This window comes from Lontra canadensis, unplaced genomic scaffold (genome assembly GCF_010015895.1).
Source record: "Lontra canadensis isolate GAN:19392208 unplaced genomic scaffold, GSC_riverotter_1.0 scaffold31, whole genome shotgun sequence".
Classification (NCBI taxonomy): Eukaryota; Metazoa; Chordata; class Mammalia; order Carnivora; family Mustelidae; genus Lontra; species Lontra canadensis.
Genome location: NW_022631025.1, coordinates 5,333,210 through 5,358,351, shown reverse-complemented (window position 1 = coordinate 5,358,351; position 25,142 = coordinate 5,333,210). Strand labels below are relative to the sequence as shown.

The following is a 25,142-nucleotide window of genomic DNA, read 5'->3' as shown; positions in this document are numbered from 1 at the left end:
AGCGGCGGTGACAGCGACAGCAGCGGCCCGCGCGCACCCGCCTCCCGCCCCCGCCGCGCCGCCTCCACCGGTCCCCGCGCTCACGGCCGAGCTCCGCGCACAATAGCGGCGGCCGCTCCCGGCCCCGGCGCCCGCCATGGGGAAGCCGGCGAGGAAGGGATGCGACTGCAAGCGCTTCCTGAGGAACAACTGGCTGCTGCTGTCCACCGTGGCCGCGGTGGTGCTCGGTGAGCGGCTTGGCGGGTGGGCGAGGCGCGCGCCCTCACGCGCTCCCAGCGCCCAGGCCGCGTGCGGGGCCGGCGGCTGCGAGGGTGGGCGAGGCGCGGCGGGTGCACTTCGTCGGCCTCGGAGCCACGCGGGGGCTTCCCCGCGGGGGTGCCGATGTCTGCGTGCGAAGAACAAAGCTCCTCGGGGACTCCGATTTCGGTGCTCCACGAGCTGCGGGTTGCTGCTTTACCCAAAACGACCAGAGGGGCTTGGAAGGGGAAGGCGAAGCTCCTGGTCCTTCCCGTTGGGAAGCAGACACGGTTTATTATTGGGTTTTCAGTCCTGTGTGCTCCCGCGCGCCCCCCACCCCATTTTTTTCCAGAACCGTGCTGCCTGGACAGGGATCGAGTGCGGATAGGGCCCTCGGTCCTAGGTTGGACTGGCAGAGGCACCTTAGCCCCAGGGGTGGCCGGGCCCCCGAGGGGAGGGAGGTAGAGGGTGTTGCCGCTCACCCTGGGCCAAATTCTTGCCCGAACTCAGGTGTGTGCAGTTATGGCCCGCAGGAGGTCACTGGGGAAGGAGAGCTAAGAGAACTCATATTTCTTCCTTTCCCACCCTGGTAACCTGCCAAAATAGCATCCTGGAGTCTCCTCGCTCTCCACATTGTTGTTCTATTGAAAATAATTTTGAGTCCTATTTGCGTGTTTTTAAACAAGGGTGTATTTAAATGATTCACTCCTGACATTACTGGACTAAGCGGATGTCTGAGCCATTGCTCAGAGGTAGGAGTTGTTCCGATTTCGATTATGAATTTCTGCCAGTTTGCCTGTCTTAGCACTGGGGCTCTGGAATGCACTCCTTTGGGGCTGGAGTCCGTCTCCTTTTTTCTCCTTGAGCTCACACAGGTGGGGACAGCCGGCAGGTGAGATTCCTCTGAAGTCCCCATCTTCCCTCTGGAAACAGCACCTGGGTTTGCTGAAAAAGGGATGGGGTGTCAGCCTCCGGACCTCCTGCACCTTCTCCAGGGATTTCTAAATCTCAGAATATTGGGCATTGCCTATCCGTACTCTTGATGCCCTACCCCCCCCCCCCCCCCAAAAAAACCTGTGGAAGTTAACGGAATCCTCAGAGTCAGATTTGCTCCTCCAGAACCTTGTGCAAAATAAAGTCAGTTTTCGAGTAAAGAAATAACATCTTGGAATTGCTTTAGCAGAAGCCATTTGTGGGAGGCAAGGAAAGAAGTAGAGAAGAAAGTCTTTCTTATCTGTTTAACTCTGTTTCCCCCAAGGGCTAAGTGGGCTTAGGGGGTTTTAGGGAAGGTTTATCCTGCCTTCACTACATTTAAATAATATACCACAGAGAGTGATTTGATTTCCCTGTATCCAAACCGATGAAATGGCCTTGTTGGTTTTCCCTAGTGATAAGCATCCAGAATTAATTGTTAAGCCCTTTTTAAGGATAGTTACTGGGTAACTTAGGTCAGCATTTCCTCCTAATTCCTGGTAAAAGTGGAACAATGCTGCCTTTTTAGCCTCAGAGTTCTCCAAGAATACTCACCTGTTAACCAAGTGTTGCATACCACTGTTCAGTGTACCCATTCACTGGAGGCTGGTTTGGAGAGGATTTTGAGCAGTTGTTCCCTGGCCTTTGGAACCTGTGGCAAAAATACAGCTTCAGGGTCAAGAGAGATTACATGCCCATTTTGCAGATCTGGCCTTTGGCATCAGGGCACTTTCCAACAGTTTTTAACCTGGGTGAAGCTTGATTCAGACACTTTTCTCAAGAAAGAGAAACCACCATATAAAAATGTCAAGTGCCCCACTGAGGTCTTTCTGGACATTTGCTCCTCCAGGAACAGCACAGGGCTAGCCTGAGGGTTTCCACTCCTGGTCTGAGAAATGTCAAGCCTGAGCCATCCCCATTGTGCCCATCACAGGCACCTCCCGTGGTCTTCCTTTTTTCTTTCTCTAGAGCACTGGGTCTGAGTGGAAATCATACCTCTCTGTGGAGTACACGAGCTCAATTATTTAACCAGAATGAAATTCCAGTTAACTTACAACAGTGAGGCTGAGTCCATATATAAACTGATAGTAAGTTTATTTTAGAAGTCTTAATTGATACAGAAAGTCACCAGCTCTCTCCAGCAGCCTCCTTTCTAGACCCTTTTAAAGAAAAAACTGTTAAATTTATTATCTCCCCTGACAGAATGTTGTCTTCTGATTATAGCCATCAAAATGTTTGGTCCACCGTCAGAATGTTTGATCCTTGCTATAATTCAGTGGCCCTGACACTTTAAAATATTTTGATTATTGAAATGAGGGACAAAGGTTTTTTTGAGCCCGCTTAAAGCCTCTGTTTTTCAAGACCTAGGATATGGGAGGAAATGCAGTTAAAGAGATTTTTTTTTTTTTAACAAAAATATGGGAAGGATTAACCATTTTGTTTCATGCCCCATAGCCTGGATCTCAATTCATTGAACGGGCAGAAATTCTAAGGGTAGATGTTTTTGTGCTCCAGCTGGGAATTCTGTCCAAACAGAATCACTGTGTGTAAAAATTCTGTGTCTCAGCATTCTGATTCAAGTGACCCAGTGACGATCATTATGTGTACAAATCTTCCTCAACTTGGGATGGGGTTAGGTCCCCATAAGCCCATGGGAAGTTGGAAATATCAAATATCATAATTCAAAAAATGCATTTGATACATCTGACCTGCTGAACAGCATGGCTTAGCCTGGTCAGCCTTAAATGTGCTCAGAACGTTTACATTAGCATACGGTTGGGCAGAATCATCTCACACGAAGCCTATTTTATAAGGAAGTGTTGAGTATCTCATGTAATCTGTTGAACGCCCTAGAGAGAGAAGGTGAGGAACAGTGGTTGTTGGGTGCAGAATGGTTGTGAGCACATCTGTTGTTTACCCTCTTGATCGCGGGGCTGCCATGCCCAGCGTCACGAGAGAGGACGGCACCACATCTCGCTCACCCAGGGAGATCAAAATTCAAAAATTTGAAGTCTGGTTTCTACTGCACCAGTGTCTCTTTTGCACCGCTGTGAGGCTGAAAAATCATGCCAGGGATGGTGTGTGTCGTGTTGGTAAAGCGCTCGGGGAATCCTCACCCCCGTCACAGCCCAGAGCAGGCGCTTTCTATCCAGGACGTGCCTCATTCCAGCCACCCGGAGAACCTGATTTCCACCTTACGGGTCTTCAGGAAAGGAAGTAGATGTTATTTACACGACAGAGCTGGCAAGCTTACTCATTCTGAATCATTTTCTTCCGAGCGCTCAGGAAGCCGTCCTTTATAGATTCAGATGCTGCTGCTTGACGTGGAGAACATTCTTCCGGCTTATTAGGAATACCCTTGCCCCAGCTTCCCCGTCCCCTCCCCGCGCCCCAGCAACGTGCATTCCGCAGTGCTCGTTTGAGTCGTGGTAGATGCTGTCTTCCTCTGTTTCTGGGTGTCTGTGAGGCCTCTGATGAGGGGGGCCAGCTGCGCTCACCTGCACAGAGCCTTGTGTGTGGTAGCATTCCAGAATATGCATCATTACTGATAAAGTTCGTTTGGTCTCGCGACTCCCATGCCTGGTACTGCTGGGCCTCTAATCAGCCCAGTCTTGGAATATATCTGTAGCAGCCAACACTTAGATTGTCCATTCGGTAGAGACTGTCCCAGAGCCTGGGCACAAAGCAGCGAACAAAACCGTCAAAACCCCTTTCCTCATGGAACTTCTGCTCCAGTGCAGAGAGTAACCATCAACAGAGCAAAGAGGTAGACTACCACTCACGGTGTGTGTCAGATGGTGAGAACAGGGAGGGGGCTGGGAGGGGCTTGCGCTTTTAAATCAGGGCCACAGGGAGGGCCCCACTGAGAAGGAGACCACTGAGCCAAGACTAGAAGGAGGTGCGGCAACAGGTGCACAGGTATCTGGGGAGCATCCTGGATTGTTTGAGAAGGAACAGGGCATGGAGGGAGGGAGAGGAGGTTGGAGGGGACAGAGCAGTGGGAGAGTGTGGGCTCCTCTAAGGACTTTGACTTTTCCTGGGAGGTGGGAAACCTTTGAAGGGTTCTGAGCAGAGCAGGTGGTCTGGTTGTATTTTAATCTGCTCCCCCCTGGGCTCCCCCTGGCTGCTGTTTTGAGCACAGACTGAGGGAGGGGGCAGGGGGTGGAAGCAGAGCCAGGCTGAGGAGGCTAGAGGGCACTTAACCTGCTACACATTTGACTTCTTATACTTCTCCAACCTCATTTCCATCATGCCTGGTGAAATATTAGGAAATGCTCCTGGAAAAAAGGCAGTGAAAATGTTTTTCAGCTACAAAGTAGGTGTTGCCTCCCTATCTGTCTATGAGGAAACTATAACATTGCCCACGTAGGGGTGAGTGAACGGAGACTCAACAGTCATGGTCACTCCAATGAAAACTGATCCTCTGGTTCCTTTCCTTCCCTTCCTTTGGGCTGCTTCTCTCTGTCTTGCTCCCCAGCTCCTTGTCGTAGCCGGTCTTTGCCGACCCTCCTGGGAATCACAGTAGTGTGGGCCGAGTGCTATACTGGGGTGCCATACTTTGGTCTGTGTTGTCCTTTTCTCCCCTGAGACTGGGCAGGGGCAGAAACATGCCTCCAGGACTCTGCGAGTCCCCGTGGGTACGGTTGGAGGGATGCTGCTCTGGTGGGACTTGGCAGGCTCATCAGCCAGACTGGCCTCCACGGTGGGTTCAGACCCACCCTTGTGCCTCTGGTCATGAGGCTGTGGGGTTCTTCCTTCCACCTTCAAAGCCTGCCTTTCCTGCCTTCTAACGGAGGGGCTGGGCAAGACTGCAGCGGAGGGTATGATGGAGGGACATGGGAAAATAAAAGGAACAAGGCTGCCAAAGAGGCAGAGGCAGCTCCTGGGCTGGGGGGGGGTGGCCTAGAATGCCATGCTGATGAGTTTGGACGTGGTCTGAGGGTAAGGTTGGCAAGGACATGGTCAGAGCTGTGCTTGGGAAAGATCACTGACAGGTGCGTGTGGCGAATGGATCCTGGGAGGGCAGTCTTGCAGGTGGGCACACTACCGAGAGGACTCATGTCCGTGTCCAGACGAGGAGAGCTAGGGCCCTTGGCTGCTCAGCTGCAGTGGGAATGGAAAAGAAATGACAGTTAACTCGAGGTGCTCAGCAGGTTAAGCTGATGGGGTATGGCCAGATTTGGTCCTCCAGGGGAAGGAAGTGGCCATCTCTAGCAGGAGATGGAATCCTAGAAGTGGCACAGACTTGGAAAAGAACTATTGTGCACCCCCACTGTGCAGAAGGAACATCTACTTGTATGCAATTCTGTGCAGTTAGAATATATTCTCCCCACCCCGCCCTGCTAAGCCATGAGCCTCCCTAAACCCGCAGCATCTGTCACAATGCATGGTGGACTCGATACATCTGTTGATTTGTTGATGAGACATTTATGACCCGGAGAGTAAGACATTGTCCTGGTTTATTGAGTGAATAAATGAGCCCTAAGCTTAGCCTGAGCTCCATTTCCTCCATAAATTTTCTTCTGTCTACTTCAGCATTCTCCAATCTTGACATCAGTACCCCAGATTAACACTTAGTCTACACATATTTCAAGCATGATCACCTTTTCTTTCTCAAAACTAGATCATAGATCCCTTGAGGCCCAAAGCACCCCCATTACTCCTAGCCAATGCTGGAAAATGAAACGAGACCTTAAAGTAATGACACTGACTCTTCAGAGCTCTTTAAGAAAGTGTATCTGATACTTAAACTTTCTGGGCCTTTGTTTTCTTATCAGAAAGAAGAGGGATTTGGATGAGCTGGAAGAACAAGGATTTCATTCACATGGCCAGCTCCCCATTATAGATAGTGGACTGTCTGGCAGGATATGTTTGTTGAGAAGGAATTGGAAACAGAAGTTCTGGAATTGATTACTGATGTCTGCCAAGGGCTTGGGAACAGAGAGTAGGGGCATGTGTGCTGTATACTCAGTTGGCCCTGGGTTAGAAAATCTCTGCGGTTCCTTCTACCTTTAGTCCTTTTGCTCAGGGATGATGTCATCGTCATTCCTCAGTTTATTGCTAGGAACTCCTCCATGGGACACTAAGCAAGTGATAAAGGAATTACAGGAGGATGACACGATCTTGATGCTGAGTCAGTTGTAAACCTCCAGGACTTGAGTTTAATAGTGGAAACTATAAAAATAAATAAATAATGTGATTTATTTGTTCCATGTCAGCTTTAGATTATTCAGGAATATGAGGTCTAATAAACTTACGTTGTTTCTCTATATGTATACATATCTTGCATGTGTCTGATAAGTACTTTAGAGAATAGGTCCTTTGATTGGCGTGGCCCAAGTTCCACATATTAAAGAATTAGAAAAAGAATTTGGGGCTTTGAATGTCCCTCCCTGATCCTTTCATTTTTTAAACCAAATCAGAACCAAGCAGATGTGGGGACTCACTAAAATTCTGAGTTTGGGTTGTTCTGTGCATGGTATATACACCTCGAGCCTATCAAACCAAAACCCCACATAAAGCTATATGAACCCAAACTGATAAAATAAATCTTTTGAAAAATTATCACAGATGTTAGACTCTGCCCCGCACCTTATGTTGCATACATGTTCTTAACGCCATCTATTGGGAGGAATTTGAAGGTAAATTGAGGAAGAACAGAGAAGGGCCAGAGAAGGTGTGTGTGTGGGGGGGGGGGGTGTGTATGTACCTGTCTGTCTGTCTATTCAGTTTAATAGTCAGAAAAGAGAACATTAGGGACACCCAGGTGGTGCAGACAGTTAAGCATCCGACTCTTGATTTCAGCTCAGGTCATGATTGCAGGGTCCTGGGATCGAGCCCCACATTGGGCTCTGCCCTCAACAGGGAGTCTGCTTGGGATTCTCTCCCTCTCCCTCTGCCCCTCCCTCCTGTTGGTGCGCTCTCTCTCTCTCTCTGTCTCTGCCTAAAATCAATCAGTCAATCTTAAAAAAAAAAAAAAAGATTGTTCATAGCTACTCAATATCTTGTTAGATGTTGCTTAATGTGACACATTGGATTTTTTTCTTTACAATATACAAAAAGAAAAAAAAACCCTGTAAGATCAAAGTTATCTACCTGTCAAAAATTTGAGCAGCAAGCAATAAAGGAAACTTCAAATGAAGATATATGTTGTAGAAAATTACCATGAGCCAGATGAGGCTCTGGTAGAGCTCCCGTAGTAGCTCAGACAGCGAAACCCCCCGCTAGGTCAGACAGGACGTGCTTACCTGGGACGGGGAATTCAAGAGAGAGCATATGCGTGCTCATGCGAGCGCTTGCTTGTGAAGAGAGAAAGCTTTCCACATTAATTACTTGTGAGAAAGTGTGATTACCTGTCACAGAGCTGAGCCTCCCAGTAACTGTCCTGTGGGGACTAGCAACACGCTGGCCGGGTGCCAGGGAAGCGCAGTTTGCCGGAGGAGCTGCAGATCCGCCCCCCCCCCCCCCCCCCCCAGACACCCCCACACACACACCCTGTCTTTGGTGCTGGAGATCCAGAGTCATGTATGCTGTGAGGACCAGCACTCTCGAAGCAAACGAACTCATTTTCAGTGACACCAAGCGGCCCATTTAAACCCCCCCGAAGCAGTGCATTAACGTAGCAGGTGTTTTCAGGGGCCTTTCCTATTTAGAATGTTAAACATACATCTAATAGAGAATATCAGAGACAGTGACTATTAAGCCAATAATTCACTTCGGAGCCGTTGTTCGACTCAGTGGCTAGATGGAGAAGGAGCTAATTCATTACACTTGCTAAGGAAACAGCCCCGACTGCAACAAAGAGTGCTCTGTTGTAATTAGCGCACTCCACAGTAACACCTCTGTTGATGGAAAGAAAGTGTTTCAGTGACTCACTCGTTGCCAGAAATGTTACTACCCCACGTTGGAGAAGTATCTGCCAACTGCCTGTTCCATTACCAGAGGTAGAATACTTCCTTTCCAGCAAACACTCCTGCACTTTCCGGGACGAGTGGACCTTGTCCCAGGCCCCAGATGTTCCAGGCTGTGTGTTCTGGGCTCTTCCTCCCCGGGCCCCGGCTCCAGTTGTGTGAGTTCTGGGCAACGGTCCCCCCTCAACCAGGACGAGGAAGACGCTGTGCCTCATTTTCCAGCACAAGACCCAGAGGCAGCCCTAAGGAGATGAGCCCCTCCCACCAGTTCCTCACGTGCGGCCTGAGGTCTTTGTTCCCCCAGGCCTCCTGGTCTCAGGGTCCCTAACTGTGTCCACAGATGGGACAGCTGTCACAGCACATCTTCATGTGTTCAGGAAGTCTCCTGACATGAGCATCACATGTCTCTGTGAGGTCTGCATGTTGATTGCAAAGAGGTGGCCTTTGGGACTGGAACTTCCATTCAGAAATGACCAGAGAGGGTCCATGCTGTGTGTTTATTCTTATAACTGCACAGAGACAATTACTCGAGTTCAGTGCCCTCGGGTTTTTAAAGCTCCATTTACTTACTCAACTAAGAAGGAAACCCTTTGGGAAGAGAGCTTAAGTGAGTTTATATAATCAAATTATGTTTTACCACTGTTCTCTTGCTCAAGAGTTATCTGGTTACTTATAATTCGTAAAGAATTAAGTCGTCAACAACAGTAAATGCATCATCACCAGAAATACCTAACCACTGAAAGCCTCATCTCTAAGCCTCTTCCCACTTCTGGAGGATAAACTGACTTTGCTTAGTTCTTCTGGGCATTTCAGATACTTCATTGTCTTCCAATTCCATTAATCACTTACAGGTTTCATACAAGATTCCCCAAATTATGAGACAACAAAGGAGACACATTTTCTTCTTTGAAAAGTTATTTCTCTTGCAGTTCACCAAGCCTATGATTTGCTAACATTTGTTGAGAGCTTTCTGTGGGTTTTATGCACATTTATTTCCCATTTGAGCCTGAGTACAATGAGGTGGGAAGTTTGCCCTTTCGCAGATGAGGAGAAAGGAACATAAACGGCTGAAGTCCCGTGGCTGAGGTCCCAGGCAAAGCTGGGATTTGTACCCAGGACTGTCTGACTCCAAAACTGAGCTTCATAACCATTAAGCAAGGTTCCTTCCTTTCTAGCAGACCTTGCTACACCAGCACATAGTTCAAATGACTCTTGCAGACTTCGGTCTTGTATGGTAACTAAACAGAGCCTGTGCTCCACCTTCTCCCTCCATCCCTTGCCTGTCTCTTGGACCCTTTATCCTATCCTTGACTTGGGGTCCCCAGTGGTTAGCCTTCCCCTTTTCTGCCCTCATAACCCCTCTATTTGAATAGGTATTCTGGCCGAGCTTGTCTAGTGCTTGCTTTCCCAGGGTGTGTTGTATTTTGCTGCAGTAATGCTTCTGCTCGTTGTTTCACCGACTGTTACCCTACTCATCCTTGCAGGTGAATCTCCTAATTCCCACTTTTACTGCATAGACCATCAGAGATGATCTGCCTTCTCTGTGCTCTTGTTGCCTTTCATTTAAGTCCACATGTCACACTGCATTTGCACCACCTCCCAAACCCTGCCCTGTGGCAGACATCACAAATCGACTACTGCAGTCTTAACCACGGAGCTCAGTTTGGCCTCAAAATCCCCAAAACTGTCCTCTGGGAAACCACTGTCAATCAAAGGGAATTGGGGTGTAAGAGGAAAGGTGTTGTCTGTGATTGGGAAGACCTGTTCACTTGGCAATTGATTAAGAGCTCAGTTCAAAAGAAGCAAATATTAATGTTACTGGCAAAAGATACAGGGTGAAATCTGTGTTTCGTCCCAGTGTGTCAGAGGCATTGTGCGTGCAGATACCACTAACAGTAGCCCAGGTGTGGTAAATGCTGCAAGAAAGCCCCATCTTGCCTTGGGCCTTCAAAGAAGAGAGGCAGAATTGAGAAAGGATTCCTGGAGAAGGCCAGGAATGGCCTGGAACGGGTGTGGCAGGATTCCCCGGGCTGGACGATTGGAAATATTACAAGAGCCCAGGTCGAGATAACGATAAGAGGACAAAGGCCCATATCCTGTCTTATGTCCAGTTTTGGTACCATGTGCAACTACTGTGTAATCAGTGTGTTGCTGTGTTTTCACAACTTCTCTGTCTTACCTCAGTTTCCTGAGGATAGAAAAAATGCTATCTTTTTTGGGTCTGTCATACTCATGGCACCTAGCACTGCACCGGTTTTGTAAAAGATGCCCCCAAATCTTTTTTCATTGGTTATAAAACCTTTTTTGTTGAAGGAAAGGTAAATCCTTGGTGAGCCTCTCCCATCGGTCCCCAGGCTAACCACTTAGTTGTATGGGTTTTTGTTTGTTTTTAAGATTTTATTGATTTATATGAGAGAGAAAGCACAGAGGGAGAGGGAGAAGCAGACACCCCATTGAGCAGAAAGCCTGTTGCAGGAGTGGGTCCCAGGACCCTGAGATCATGACCTGAGCCAAAGGCAGATGCCTAACCAACTGAGCCACCCAGGTTCTCTAGTTGTATGGGTTTTTGAGTGAAGACTCTGGGGAAATTTTGTCAAGCTGCAGTTATCCCAAATATACTTTACTTCTACTTTGGGAATCCCAAAAGAGGAAGCCTGGTTCTGAAGTCATTTTAGTGTGAGCTCCACATGGCCTCGAAGCTCCCAGACTCAAGGGCTTCTCCCTACCCTGAGGAAGGTGTAACCTTCTTGGGACGCCAGCACCAGAACCAGCCTGATCTCCAGGGAATTCTTTGGACTGATTAGAGAGATCCATCTGGCCTCCCAGATTTGGTTCATTGCATAAAGCTGAGTCAGGCTTGAATGATAGAGCTTTTTTGAATGTGGTAGTTAACGATTCCTATGTCTGTCGGTGAATTTATTTCTAGGTTTCTCTCCCTCTGCCCCCCCGCCACATCTTTTTACATCCTTGTCCAAATTCTGCCCATTTTTCTCCCTGTTTGGAGATTATTTCTCTGATAAGGAATTAACCCGTCTGTGCTGTCTGTTCCAGGAGACCTTGAGCTTGAACTGCTTGGATAAACACTAGATTTGGTCATTAAAAAGTCTGAAGATGGGTTTTTACTTTTTTTTTTTTTTTTAAGATTTTATTTATTTATTTGACAGACAGAGATCACAAGTAGGCAGAGAGGCAGGCAGAGAGAGAGAGAGGAGGAAGCAGGCTCCCTGTTGAGCAGAGAGCTCGACACGGAGCTCGAACCCAGGACCCCGGGATCATGACCTGAGCCGAAGGCAGAGGCCTTAACCCACTGAGTCATCACCCAGGTGCCCCGGGTTTTTATTGGCAAAAGTTAATTGTCAACCAGGAGACGTAGCGGGTCGCCTCCATTTCTGCTTCCTCTTCATTGATTCCTTTCTTACACCTGGAGAATTTCCTCAGGTTTCATGTGTGGAGGAGGAATGGAGGTGGAAATGTTGCCGTTCAGAAGGCAAAGACCCTGAGAAACAAAGTTTACACCTACTGTTGTTTAAGTGGGAAGGACTGAAACTTTGCTTGCTTTTTTTAACCTCAAGTAGGTAACCACAGAAGACAGGACTTACAGAATCTAAGATCTGGAACCTTTAAGTTCCCTGGGCTTTAGGGCTCATCCCAGAGCTTCTGTAGTCTTTGGGAATCTTGCTCATTGCTCTGGGCTCTAGGGGAAAGGGTTACTGGATCAGAGCAGGTGGGTTTGCAGCTGTGGCTTTTAGATTTTTCTCTTTCTCCCCCTTTACAGCATTCCCCCCCCGCCCCAGGCAACATCTGTTGTCCACCCAGGCAATGAAGAGAAAGGGAGCTGAAGAGCCTCACAAACATTAAACATTCCAAGATTCCAAAAGTAAACAAAACCCTTCAGTGTTACTGTGAAAAGATCACACTCACCATGTTTGAATTTGGGGGATCTCTGGTGGTCATCTAAAATGCATTTATGGTTATTTCTAGACCTTCTGTTTAATCCATTGTTCTCAAACAAGCTTATCCATGGGCAGATACTTTATAAACCTGTGGAGTTACTTATAAATGTTTCTCATTGTTTCTTATTGTTGGGGGGTGCAAATGGGGAAATGTGGATCCTTGGTACGTTGTCATTCCTTGAAGACGCTAGTATACAATGTCATCTTTGTGTGTTTTTCTGGGGCCCTACTCTCATCCTGTATGAAAAGGCATCTGGGCTCCTTTGAGTGGCTGTCTGGCATGCTAACATTCTAAACAGGACTGTTCTTTCACAAATAATAATCAAACAAGTTGGCCATCTTTGCCTTTTTTTTCTTCCGGTGAGGATTAAGAGAAGTATCCAAGGTATTTACAGACAGATTCCTGACTCAACCTCTCAACACTGGAGACCACTTTCATTTTAATTTTAAAAATACCATTAAATTCTTCGAGAAGTCTTAACTCACTTGAAGATAAATGTAAATATTTCTGTGGTCCTTGCGGGGGGGTGGGGAAGGATAGTTCAGATTTATAGCTCCATAGAAGCGAGGGCAGATAGGTAAACAGTCAGCAGGCAGGTGGCATAGCTGGGAATCATGAGAGAACAAAGATCAAGGTGACAAAAGGTTTCCAAGCAAAGGTGAGAAACAGCCAAGCAAAATAGGGGAGTTCCACTTACTTAGCCTTCTGGGTGCAAGGTTCCTCAAACTGGGAATTCCAGGCTTGGGACAGGTGGCTGGCTGCCTTCTTTCTGCCAGAGGTCCATCTCTTTCTCTGCTCTCAAACTGTTCCTGGCCAAAAACCAGCTGTGGGGAAGATGGTCGGATTTTGTTTACTCATAGGGAAAAGTCTTCCTGAGATTGTGTAGTGAACCCAGAAGGTGTTTGTGGGAGCCATAAGACTGGTTACGATAGGTAATGTTCCAGATATATAGTGTTAAACCTGAGGAAAAGGTGTATCCTCTAACCGGAGATCCCAGGGTCTCTCCAAACCATACGAGTGTGGGTGAGGGAACTTAAGTTCCTCCAAATATTTGCCCAGGTACCAAGGATGGGAGAGAGTAGAGTGAAACCACAAGGTAGATGAAGGTCTTTCAGAAACATGCATCAAACAAGCTGAGAGGTGGTATCATACATGAAATTATCAAACATGGTAAAAAAAAAAAAAAAGGGTGATTTTAGAACCCACTAGTCAAGTCATAGATAACACGTCTTAGAGATAGCCCAACCACACAAGTGTGGGACTGACACACCTTTGCGGGAGAGAGAGTCTATTTGTTCCCGGATTGAAAGTTTCACTCACAACTGGCCTCTAAGCCAGCTGATGCTTCCTGTAGCGACCGGAGTCCTGTGGGGTGGTCCTGCAGCCAAGCTTGAACCCAACAGGCTCTTTGGACTCCAGGGGCCCCAGAAGCCTGGGAGAAGTCCAGAGGCATAAGAACCGGCTCCCAACTTCTCATGGGTGCGTTACCATAGCCATTGTCAAAGGGAGACAATCCCACCGGTCAGGAAATACTGGAGAGGCCGCATTTATGGCATTTATGACGGATGGTCCTGGAACAATGTGGCAGAATTCACGCCCACATTCCTGTGGCCTAGCCAGTGGCATCCTCTCTCTGAGGTTTCCTCCTGCCTTTTGTAATTCGGTGTGTTGAGTAAAGAGTAGAAAAGGCGGTGGCCTCCTGGGCCCATGGAATGCATGGTAGTTAATGCATCCTGGGTTCATTTCAGAGCAGTACTTAGCAAAGTAGCTGTGGAGGGTCAGGCTCTGTGCCTGGGGCAGGGGGTGTGCTGAGGTGAGCAGACAGGAGCTCGAGATGGGGGGATGGGCAGGGACAGAGGTCTGTTCAACGAGGTAACTGATGCAGATGAAGCTCTGCAGGCCCAAAGAACAGGTTTATTCCACCTGAGAAGAGAGCCCAGGAAGTGCTTTCTAGAGGAGGCGACATTGTAGCTAAGTGTTGAGGGGCGAGTAGGAGTTCACTAGGCAGAGAGTGACGAAAGAGTTCTTTTTGTTTTGCTTTGTTTTGTTTTGTTTTTAGAGGGGGATCTATACAAAAAAGGGCACAAAAGCAAGGAGCATCTTTAAGAAATAGCAGGGAGTTTGCTGAGACTGTATGTGACGAGGCAGGGTGGTGAGGACATGCAGTCCTGGATCGGTTAGGGACCTTCAGAAACACAGAACCCACTCGCTGAAAAGTGTTTCACTGGGGTGCCTGGGTTCCTCAGTTGGTGAAGCATCTGCCTTCGGCTCAGGTCATGGAATCAAGCCCCGCGTCAGGCTCCTTGCTCAGCAGGGAGCCCGCTGCTCCCCCTGCTTGGGCATGCACAGTCTCTCTCTCTCTCTGGCAAATAAATACAATTTTTTTTAATCTTAAAAAAAAAAAAAAAAGACACCCAGTTCTAATAACTGTGGGAAGCTGTTAGCTCCCCTATACCTGAACGGACGAGGGGAGAGGGCAGTATTACCACAGTCAGTGAGGAGTGGGGCTGTGGTAGAGGGGCCCCATGATGGGGCCTGTCTGGCCCCAGGATCACAGCTCCTCCTAGAAGCATGGCCAGGCAGGGAGGGAGTACGGGTGATGAGTACCCCAGCCTCTATCTCTATGTTTGAGATCACAGCTAGTGCTTCTCCTTGGCTAAACTCAGCCAAAGCAGAGGACACGGAACTTTTGGTTACACACTTTGAAGAGCTCAACCTCCTGGAACCTAGAGCAGGGCAAGAAAGGACAAGTTAAGTCCGAAAGGCAAATAGAGAAGAACCAGCACAGAGCCATATAACATTGAGTGCTAAGAGGTTTCCTCAGGACACTTTTTTTTTTTTTTTTTTTAATGTATTTGGCAGAGAAATAGCACAAGTAGGCAGAGCGGTAGGGAGAGGGAGAAGCAGGCTCTCTGCCAAGCAGGGAGCCCCAATGTGGGACTCGATCCCAGGACCTGAGCCGAAAGCAGCCGCTTAACTGACTGAGCCACCCAGGTGCCCCAAGACACTATTAGACCAAAAAAAAAAAAAAAAAAAAGGTGTTGAAAAGATGCAGGGTCTATGAATGATGGCAGAGAAGTAAACTTGATTGTGTCTAGCGATACTGGTCGCAGCTACTTGTGAGGCTCTGTAACTATTACCAGCATGACCATTCTCCCACCGCGCCCTGTCCCACAGACCCAGCCCCTTGGCCTCCACATCCAGAGAGCATTGCCCCTACATCAACCAGCCTTTCTTCTGTGCAAAGAGGGCAAATGCTGTTGATGGTGGAAGCACCCAGAATACCAGGGACAGCTTCTCTCCCCACCTATAATTTAGGAGTCTTCTATTTAGAAGTGACGGAAAATCTAGGTCACACGGGCTTAAGACAAAAGGGTGGGGAGAGGGTGAGGTGAGGTGTAGAATTTATGGCTTACATAATTTAAAAGCTCAAAAATAATACTGGCTTCCGGTGTGGCTGGATGCAGGGGTTCAAACAATACCATCCCAGTCTGTTCTATGGGCGCAAACAGATTCTGCATGCCTGTGTTGTTTTCACCCTCGGGCAAGACTCCCATTGGTGGTGACATTGTTGTCAGCAGAGCTGGGGGTTTCCATGTCCCTGTTCCACACCCAGCACAAGAGAGAAAGTTTCTCATCCTTGAGTTCCAACAAGACTCTCGTGCCTAAAAAAAAAAAAAAAAAAAAAAGACTCTCGTGCCTTGGCCTGAGCCTTGGGCAACCCTGATTGGGTCATATGTCCCCATTCCTCAATCAGTCCTGGGACAGAGGGAGTGTGGTTGTCTGGTTGGCAGGGCCAGAGTCTCCCTCTGCCCACACAGTTCCCCCAGCTCTGAGCTGGTTAAGGTGTCCCTGCACCTGACACAGATCGAGAGCAGGGAGGTGTGCTGGCAACAGCAGGGACAATGGGTCTCTATCAGGTGTCAGTTACAACAAATACCCTGCCTTTTTCCTTTTGTGTCCCTATGCTATTTCCTGAATGCAATTAGTACATAATTATAGGCCACGTTCTATTGACTTCATAGTGTTACAGAAATGTTTGAAGTTGTTTAGATATTCACTATCGGCCTTGAAATTGATTAATTTTAGACAGAAACCACTTTAAAATCTGAGAGAGGGGAAGAACAATTAAGCAAGGATGACAATTGAATTTTTGCTTTAAACTCTAAAGAATTCAATTTTTGAAGAGCCTACAGCTCATATCATATTTAATGATGAAAATCTGAGTGCTTGGCCCCTAATATCAGGAAGAAGGCAAGGCAGTTTATTCTTACCACTTGTATTCAATATCTCACTGGGCCCTGAACTAGTCCCATGGAGCAAGAAAAAGATATAAAAGGCACAGATTGAAAAGAAAGAAAGGAAACTGCCCCTAGTGACAGATGACATGATTTTTTACCTATGAAGTTCTAAGGAATCTACAAAATAACTCCTAAAACTGATAAGTGACTTAGCACATTTGCAAGATACAAAGTTAACACACAAAAATCATTTTTTTTCTAGGTACTAACAATGTATAGCTGGAAATAGAAATTCTGAAACTATTATTTATCAGCACTCCAAAAAATCTGAGATTAAGTGCAATCTGACAAAATATATGTAGAATCTGTAGGCTGGAAATTATAAAACACTGACAAAAGAAATTATGGACCTAAATAGGTAGAGAGACATACCTGTTCATGGATTAGAAGATTCATCACAATAATCATATGCATTTCCCCCACATTGATTTATAGATTTAATGTAATTTTTTAAAGATTTTATTTATTTATTGAGAGAAAGACTGAGCATGAGCAAGGGAAGAGGCAGAGGGAGAAGGAGAAGCAGACTCCCTTGTGAGCAGGGAGCCCAGCTCCGGCCTCAATCCCAGGACCCCAGGATCATGATCTGAGTTGAAAGCAGATGCTTGACTGACTGAGCCACTCAGGCATCCCAGATTTAATGTAATTCCGATCAAAATCCCAGCAGGATTATTTGTAGATACATCAGACAAGATAATTCTAACCTTTATGTGGAAAAGCAAAAGAACTAGGGACACTAAAACAGTTTTAAAAAGAAGAAGGAAGTTGGAAGAATCACACTATCCTATTTTAAGACAGAGTTCAAGACACTGTAGTATTGGTGAAGGGACAGACACACAGATCAATGAAACAGAGCAGAGAGCCTGGAAACAGACCCCTGCAGAGATGCCCAGTTGATTTTTGACAGAAGTACAAAATGTATTTGAAGAAGAAACGATAGTCTTTTCAGCAAGTGGTACTGGAGAAACTGCACACCCATATGACAAAATTTAAAATGAACCTCAGTCTAAATATCACATTTTTCGAAGGTTTTATTTACTTATTAGAGAGCACATGAACAGTGGGGGGGCGGGGGTAGAAGGGTCAGAGGGAGAGGGAGAAGCAGACTCCCTGGTGAGCAGGGAGCCCTGTGCAGGGCTCCATCCCAGCACGCCAAGATCATGACCTAAGCCGAAGGCAGATGCTTTACTGACTAAGCCACCCAGGCGTCCCCAAACCTCATGTTATATACAAAGATTAACTCAGTGTGGATCATAGATCTAAAAGAAAAGAGGTAAAATATAAAACTTGTAGAATTTTAAAAAAAGGGAGAAAAACCATGATGACCTAGAGTTAGATAAGAATTTTCATATCCAAAGCACACGTCATAAAAGGAAAAAGAATCGGTAAGTTGGACATTATAAAAACTAAGAACTTTTGTTTCATGGAAGATACGGTTAAGAAAATGAACACGTATCAAATCATCAAGCCGTACATCTGAAGTTGTATGCAATTTTTAATTGTCAGTTATACCTCGACGAAGCTGGAGAGTAAGATGAACAGTGTGCACACCGGGAAGAAATGACCACACATCACCTGTCCAACAGATCTGAGCTCGTGTCCAGGATATAGAAAGAATTTTCAAAGCTCAAAATAGTAAGAAAACAACTCAACTTTGATAATGGGCAAAAGAGAGGCGCCTGGGTGGCTCAGGAGGTTAAGCATCTGCCTTCGTCTCAGGTCATGATCCCCGCGTCCTAGGATCCAGTCCCGCATTAGGCTCCCTGCTGAGCAGGGAGCCTGCTTCCTCCTCTCCCGTTCCCCCTGCTTGTGTTCTCTCTCTCTGTGTCTCTCAAATAAAATCTTTTAAAAAAGGGGGGGCACAAAAGATTTAACAGAACTTCACAGAGAGGGTACACGGATGGCAAATGAACACACCCAGAGCTGTTCTGCACCATTAGCCATTAGGGAAATGCAAATTAAAACCAGGATGAGATGCCACCCCATACATACTAGAATGGCTGAAACGAAAAACACAACAGCCAGTGCCACTGAGTATACGAAGCCACTGATACTCCTGCACTGCCGAGGGGATGTAAAAGGCTACCGCCGCTCAGAAAAACCACCCGGTGGTCTCTTAATAGACGTGAAAGGTACCTTTACCATATGACCCAGCAATCCCTCTTCTGGGTAGAAACGTAAAAGAAAAACTTATATTCACACAAAGACTGATGTATAAATGTTTATAGTGGCTCTAATCATAGTCACCACAAACGGGAAACAACTCCCACACCCTCCAAGCAGTGAATGGATACGCGCACTGGTGTGATCTGCTGGGCAAGAAAAAGGAACGTACAGAACTGGGAGGAATCTGAAAAGCCTTGGGCTCAGTGAAAGAAGCCAGCCTCAGAAGGCTACCTCTAGTATGATTCAGTAACGTGACACTCTCAAAAAGACAGAACCATAGTGTATAGAACAAATTCGTGACAGCCAGACATTAGGGGTATGTGTGTGTCTATGAAGGTATCATGTGGGGTGGGGGGTTCTTGGCACGACAGAATATTCTTTGTAATCCACAGCCTAATCTTGATGACGGTGGTCAGAATTTTAACCCATGTTCAAAATCATAGGACTAGACACTAAAAGTGTCAGGGTTACCATATGATAAGTACCCTTAGGTACACACACCAACCTCAGGAGTCAGGCTGGTGCATCAAGGCCAGTGTTTGCAAAAGGAGGTCTGTGTTTAGTGTGAGGAATTTCTGCTTTCTGGTGTGTGATTTCTAGGAAAAACAACGCCTCCCGTGGCCTGATGCTGCCCTGGTTAGGGATATCTGATCTCACTGTTCTGAGCACTATCGGACATGGACAGAAAGGGAACTTCTTAACTCTGTATCTTCAGGGCAAGCCAGGGCCTGCTGCTTATCTGGCCCGAGGACACACATGTCACATGGATCGTGGAGGAGGTTGGGAAGGCTTGGCAAACACCCTTGAGCTATGTTTTGAAATTTCCAAAGTAGGGGAGCCTGGATGGCTCAGTCAGTAAGCGTCTGCCTTCGGGTCAGGTCATGATGCCTGGTCCTAGGATTGAGTCCCACATCGGGCTCCCTGCTCCGTGGGGAGTCATCTTCTCCCTCTCCTTCCACCCCTTCCCCAGCTCATACTCTCTGAATGAATAAATGAATGAATGAATGAATGAATGAAATTTCCAAAATGGCAAACAGGTAAAGTGGGAAAGCAGAGGCAGCAAAGAGGCAAATCTCAGACACTGGGGCACAGGACAGAACTGAAATGCTGGGGTTGGGACAGGCCGGGACTGGGGCTTAGGGTTGGGCCAAGGAGCTTGGGAGCCTTTGTGATGGGAAAGCATTGAAAGGGGTTTACAAAGCAGGAGAGTGACTCAGCCAGATTTGCATCTTGGAAAGATCACCCTGGCTTTGGTTCTGAGCATGAACTGGAGGTGAGAAGACCAAAAGCAGGAGGGTGTAAGGAAGTGGAGGAAATCTGTCTTGGTGAGAAGTGAGGGGGGGAGGGAGGGAGACAGATCCTGGGATCTACTGTTTAGCCAGTAGAGTCAGCAGAACCTGGCAGCGCCTCAGTGCTTTGGGCCTGGAATGGGACACCAGGTCAGCTAGAATGTCCCCGAAGTATACCAGTTCGGACCCAGACTGCTTTGGGATCTCAGCTGTGTCACTGTGTCCTGTGGGGACTTGGGCCTGGTACCTCACTTCCTGTGCCTCAGTTTCTCATCTGAAAACGAAGTTAGCTCAGGGAGTTGTGTGAAGATCAGTCAGAGCTGGTTATGGTTAGAGCAGAACCTTATCAGAGTCTACCCAGCAGTCAGTAAATGTTTGCAGTGACAACACGAATTTGGAGGTAAGGAAGGAAGTCTGTGTAACTGATCACTCCCAAACTTTAGTGGCCTAAAAAACAATCGTATTGGGGAGCCCGGATGGCTTAGTTGGTTAAACATCCCACTCTGGGTTTGGGCTCAGGTGGTGATCTCAGGATTGTGAGATCAAGCCCCATGTTGGGCTCTGAGCTGAGTGGGGATTCTGCTAGAGATTGTCTCTCTTCTTCTCCCTCTGCCCCTCCTTCCACGTGCACTCTAAATAAATCAGTAAATCAGTAAAATCTAAAATAAAAACAAAAACCTATCATTGTCCCTCATGGTTGAGAGGCTAGGCTCAGCTAAGCAATTTTCCCTTGGGGTCTCTTTTGTGACAACGGAGATGGTGGCTGGAGCTAGGATCGCGTGAAGGCCCATCGCTCACTTGTCTGCTGCCTGGGGCTCCTCTGGTGTCCTTCTCCCTCTCTCTGTCTCTTTCTCTCTCTCCCATGTGGTCTCTCCAACACGGCAGCTTCAAGGCAGGTGGACTCCTCACCTGGAACCTCACGGCTTCGAAGGGAGTATCCCACAAAGACAGACCATACCGCCTCTCTTCTACTGAATTCTCCTTATCAAGGCCTGCCCAGTTTCAAGGGGAGGAGACAGAGACGCCATCTCCTGCTGAGAAGAGTGGCAGATAATCTGTGGACCTTTTTTAAAAGCACCAGGGTGACCCAGGAGTAAGAGTCGGAGGTCTTCTGGGATAAGGAAGGATAAGTTCATCTTTCGCATATCGGAGTATGCGTCCGGGTAGGGATTACTCCATAAAGACAATTGTGTACTGAGTCTGGTACTTGGGAGACAGAGCAGAGGAGGAGATGGAAGCTCTAAGACCAGGTAGATCACACTGCGAAAGTGACCCTCTTCATCAGGAAGAGGGTGGAAGGCAAACCCCTCAGGAAGCACCACACCAGTGTGAAGAGGGGTGTCCAGATGTGGGGAGAGGGAGGCCCGCTCATCCTGGCTAGAGACCTCCACACCCCCATCTGGTTTTACCCTAGGACAGTGTCGTCTGGGAATTCTTTCTCAGCACCTAGCGTCCTCTTGGGAATGAGTTTCTTTTCCAGCCGGGCTGGACCTCGCTTGGCCACATCAAGCATCCCCTCCAGCCAGATTGCTGATTGTCACCGTCCCCATCCTCCCCACGAGAACAGGCAGTCATGCAGGGAGTGTGGGGGTCTGATTGCTTCTGTCCTGTGTGTTCCCAGCGTGGCACAAGGAATTAGAGCCTCCACACTCCTCCCTCTCACGTGTCTTCCCTCCAGTCAATCAGTACTTGGCCAGCAAGTTGTTAGGGAAGGTCCTTCCCTCCATCCACCTCAGCGTCTCCTTCTGTACTCAAGCCATGTCCCTCTAATGGGCCTTCCTTTCCCAACCTTTTAGTGAACCGCAGGGCCCCAGGGCCAGCCCGGCTCCTCTCTCGTGAGTTGCCACAAGGAAACGGGAAGTCACCTGCAGTTCTGTGAAAGGGCCGGGCTCCCCATCAGGTCTGTGTGACATCAGAGCCAAGCGCTTCACCCCCCACATACCTTCGGAAGACACCGGCGTGAATCTGCCCTCGGCGGCCTGAACATCGAGACGGTTGCATACGGTGCACACCAGCTGATTCCCCCAGCCCGAGCTCAAGTCTGGTGGGTGGCTGTTGAGCGAGCAGGTTAAAGGAAGAGGAGGCTTGACCTCTTCTCCGTGGGAAACATGAATTAACGACGCGATTCACACTTCCCCTCAACCCCAGCTCTGAGATGAACCCCCCTTCCCATCTTGCCAAATGTCCCCCTGCCCGAACCGTGGATGTGGGGGTCTCACTCTCCCCCTGTCTCTGCTGTCTCCCCCTCCTCGATGGAGCTGCTTTTCCATCCTCCCGTCCTGCGATCTCCCTGCCCAGGAGCAGCCTCCTGACTGCTCTGTCTCCCGGTTCTAATCCCCCTGCACACCTCAGCTTTATCTCCAGTCTGGGCCCGCCTGTATGCAGACGGTGCTCAGTGCTGCTCATGATCTCTCCTAATAGCTAATCTTCGTGTTTACTTTCTAGTTGAAGATGGTTCAGCTCATGTAACTTGTTGGTAGGGAAGGGACTTCAGGGCTATACACACTGTTCTCCTGAGCAATCTGGGCATCCCGGAGTATGTCCCAGATTTTGTTTCTGTAGTTCTCAAAACCGCTGCCCGAGCACCAGCCAGACGGGGGGCACTGAACTCTGTGCAGGAACACAGCTGTGGGGTCAGACAGACCTGGGTGTTTAGGCTAGTCATGTGACCTTGACCAAGGTTCCTGACCTAACTTGTCTTACTTTATCACTAAATTAAAAGCTTATTAGATCCAGAGATTAAATAAAACAATGGATTATAAAAGTGCTTAGGACAGAGGGACTTGCATGTTTGTTTCTTTTTCCCTGACCCCTTGGTTTCAGCATGTTTCCCCCACAGTCCTTCCTCCTCAGCAGTCCCTGCCTGTGGAACTCCTGTTCTCCATCAAAGATACATCTGAACTTCTGCCTTTCTTAATCCAGTCTCAAGGTTATCTCAGGGTAGCCTTGAACCTGCAGAGTCGCAAGGTCTCTTGTCTATGATCCCCGTGCACGTGCCACCTGCCTACGGGGAGGTGCATTCTCAGGGACCGGAGCGGCCCCCCCTCGTTGGCTTCACCCCACCTTCACTGCCCACGGTGTTGCGTGAAGACGTCTCTCAGAGAGCACTCGTAGGACTCACTCAGGGCCACGGGGTGCTGCACAAGGTCACAGTGATCATTGCCCAGTCGCCATGGTGTTTGCTGTCGCATGAGCATGGGGTGTCCTTCATCAGGCTGTCCTCCTACCATCTTCTGTGGGAGCGCTGGAATGAGAGATGACAGCTCAAGGAGAAATTGGCTTATGGGAGGTATCTCATGTGACCTCAAGGAGTTTAACAATTGTTTTTGAACTTCACGTTTAAGAATGGAGTGGCTTCACACCAAGACTCAGGTTTTTTCATTTCTTTTTTAGAGATGGAGGAGATGAGGCTGCCATAGGCCCCCATTTCCACATGACAACGCTTGGCTGGGGTTGTGGAGGTGACCCCAGACCCCGGGGCATGCGGCTCACTACTGCTCTGACCCCCTGGCCGTGGACGGTTGCACTCTTCGGTGTAAACTAAAAAAATCACTAACATCTATTTAAATGCTCTATTTAAGAATGGTTCCTCATTTTCAGTTTAGGACAGGAGACCAAGTTGCTGTTACTTCCCCAAGTGGTAGGATGGTTCTTCTTCTATTCCTTGTTTTTTCCAACGTCTGTGCTCTCCATCTGCAGACGTCTTTCGGTTGCTTGGAAGCTAGGTCCCCCAGGCCCATGCCAGCGCCTCCCGCTTGTCACTGCGGCAGCAGTGGTTTCTTTTGACATGGAAGAGCCATCAGTCCCCTCAATCCATCAGGGAAGAGGGACACAGGTCAGATCATTGCTTCCACAGTCACCTTTCTAGTCACTTCTCCCCTCCCCCAGGGGCAAGGTCGGCATGACAGGGAGGGAGAAGGAGGAAGACAAAGAGAATTTTCTTCATTTTACATTTCATCGTGTTGAATCCCGTCCCCAAGACTCTGAGTCAGCTGTCATTCCTTGTAGACCGGTGACAGAACTAAGGCACCAGGAGACTATTGTTGACCTTCTGTCCCGCGGCGAGGACAAAAACAGTGAGCAGAACTTGGGCGACTTCATATCTAACTTAGGGCACGTCCCCCTCGTCTGTCTGCCTTAGGGTCTTGGACCCGGTCCCACCAGGTTTCTGAGACTGGTGTTTGTTGGAAGTATTTGCTGGTTCCAAATACAGTTAAGAGGGAAGCTGAAATCAACAGAACGGGAGTGTCTCCCGGCTCTGAATAGACTCTTCTGTAGAGCTCTGCCCTGGGGTTGGGTTGCTAGGCGTCCCCACTCATTGTCTCTGTACCTGGATGGTCTTCGAGGAAATAGGACCAAGTCAGAGAAGAGAAATGTGTGGTGAAGTAGGAATATATGTCTTTGGTTTTAGATCAACATGCTTCCCGCATACATTTCCTCAAGTGGTTCTCACAACATTTCTGAGGTACCTTCGTTGACGTATTTAGGTGAAGCAACCCCCCCACACACACACACAAAGTCATGACAGCTATGTATGTGGTAGAAATGACAGTAGATTCCAGATTCCTGACTCTTCATTCCCTTATGTGCTCCTGCTTGGTTTTTTCAAGAAGTTAGTTCTGAAAGCCCTTTTCTTTCTACTTTTGCCGTTGCTGTTGTCACCCATGTTGTTCTTCATGGCTCACACTTCCAGAGCCTTCTGCTAGGGGCGGGGCTAAATTCTTCGCATTCCTTAGCCCCCCTCACCCTAACCACTGTGCTGGGAAATCCTACAGTCCTTCTCCCTCTTTGACTGATGAGGATACTGCGTTGTCCTAAGGGGTCTGCACTGGTAGCTTCCTCAGGTCCCACAGCCATTAACTTGTTAGAGCAGACTCAACTCCAGATCTGGGTGACGTACCCGCGTTTCTGATGTGACCTGTATCACAATGTACCTAGACTCGAAACCACATGAGGATCAGGACCCTGAGTATATGGTCCACAGAGCTTAGCGAAGTGGTTGGACGCAGCCAGGTTGCAATCATTAAATAATGACAGCTGATTCTTTTTTTTTTTTTTTTAGGCCATTAGTTTGATTTTTCTTTTCCTCCAGGGATTTTCGGGTCATTCTGTTCTCAGAATAATCCTGGTTTTCTGTTGGTTGTTTCGATTGATTTTTCTACCCTGTAATTGAAAATTAAGCTCCCAAACATCTCCTTTGTGGGCTATGAACGGCAATCTGTAATCACAACTTTTCTTTAAATTGATCATCTTCTTTTGAGCTGTTAATAAACATGTCTGGCTTCATTGGAGTTTTCAAATTGTTATTTCCA

General features: G+C 47.9%; 1 protein-coding gene and 1 long non-coding RNA gene across 2 annotated transcripts in view; one reads left to right on the top strand and one right to left on the bottom strand.

Annotated features, from left to right (window-relative positions):
• LOC116872972 overlaps positions 1-2,956 on the bottom strand; it is a 40,123-nt gene extending 37,167 nt beyond the window's left edge. Inside the window, exons 1-2 of the long non-coding RNA XR_004383718.1 lie at positions 2,919-2,956; positions 1,765-1,861 (exon numbers count right to left, since the gene is read on the bottom strand). This is a non-coding gene — a long non-coding RNA (uncharacterized LOC116872972). The remainder of the gene's footprint in view (positions 1-1,764; positions 1,862-2,918) is intronic.
• Positions 112-25,142, top strand: part of SLC1A1 (solute carrier family 1 member 1) — a 74,212-nt gene continuing 49,181 nt past the window's right edge. The window contains exon 1 of the mRNA XM_032866525.1: positions 112-227. Within this exon, the coding sequence (XP_032722416.1) occupies positions 137-227 (91 nt within the window). The 5' untranslated portion in view covers positions 112-136. The remainder of the gene's footprint in view (positions 228-25,142) is intronic.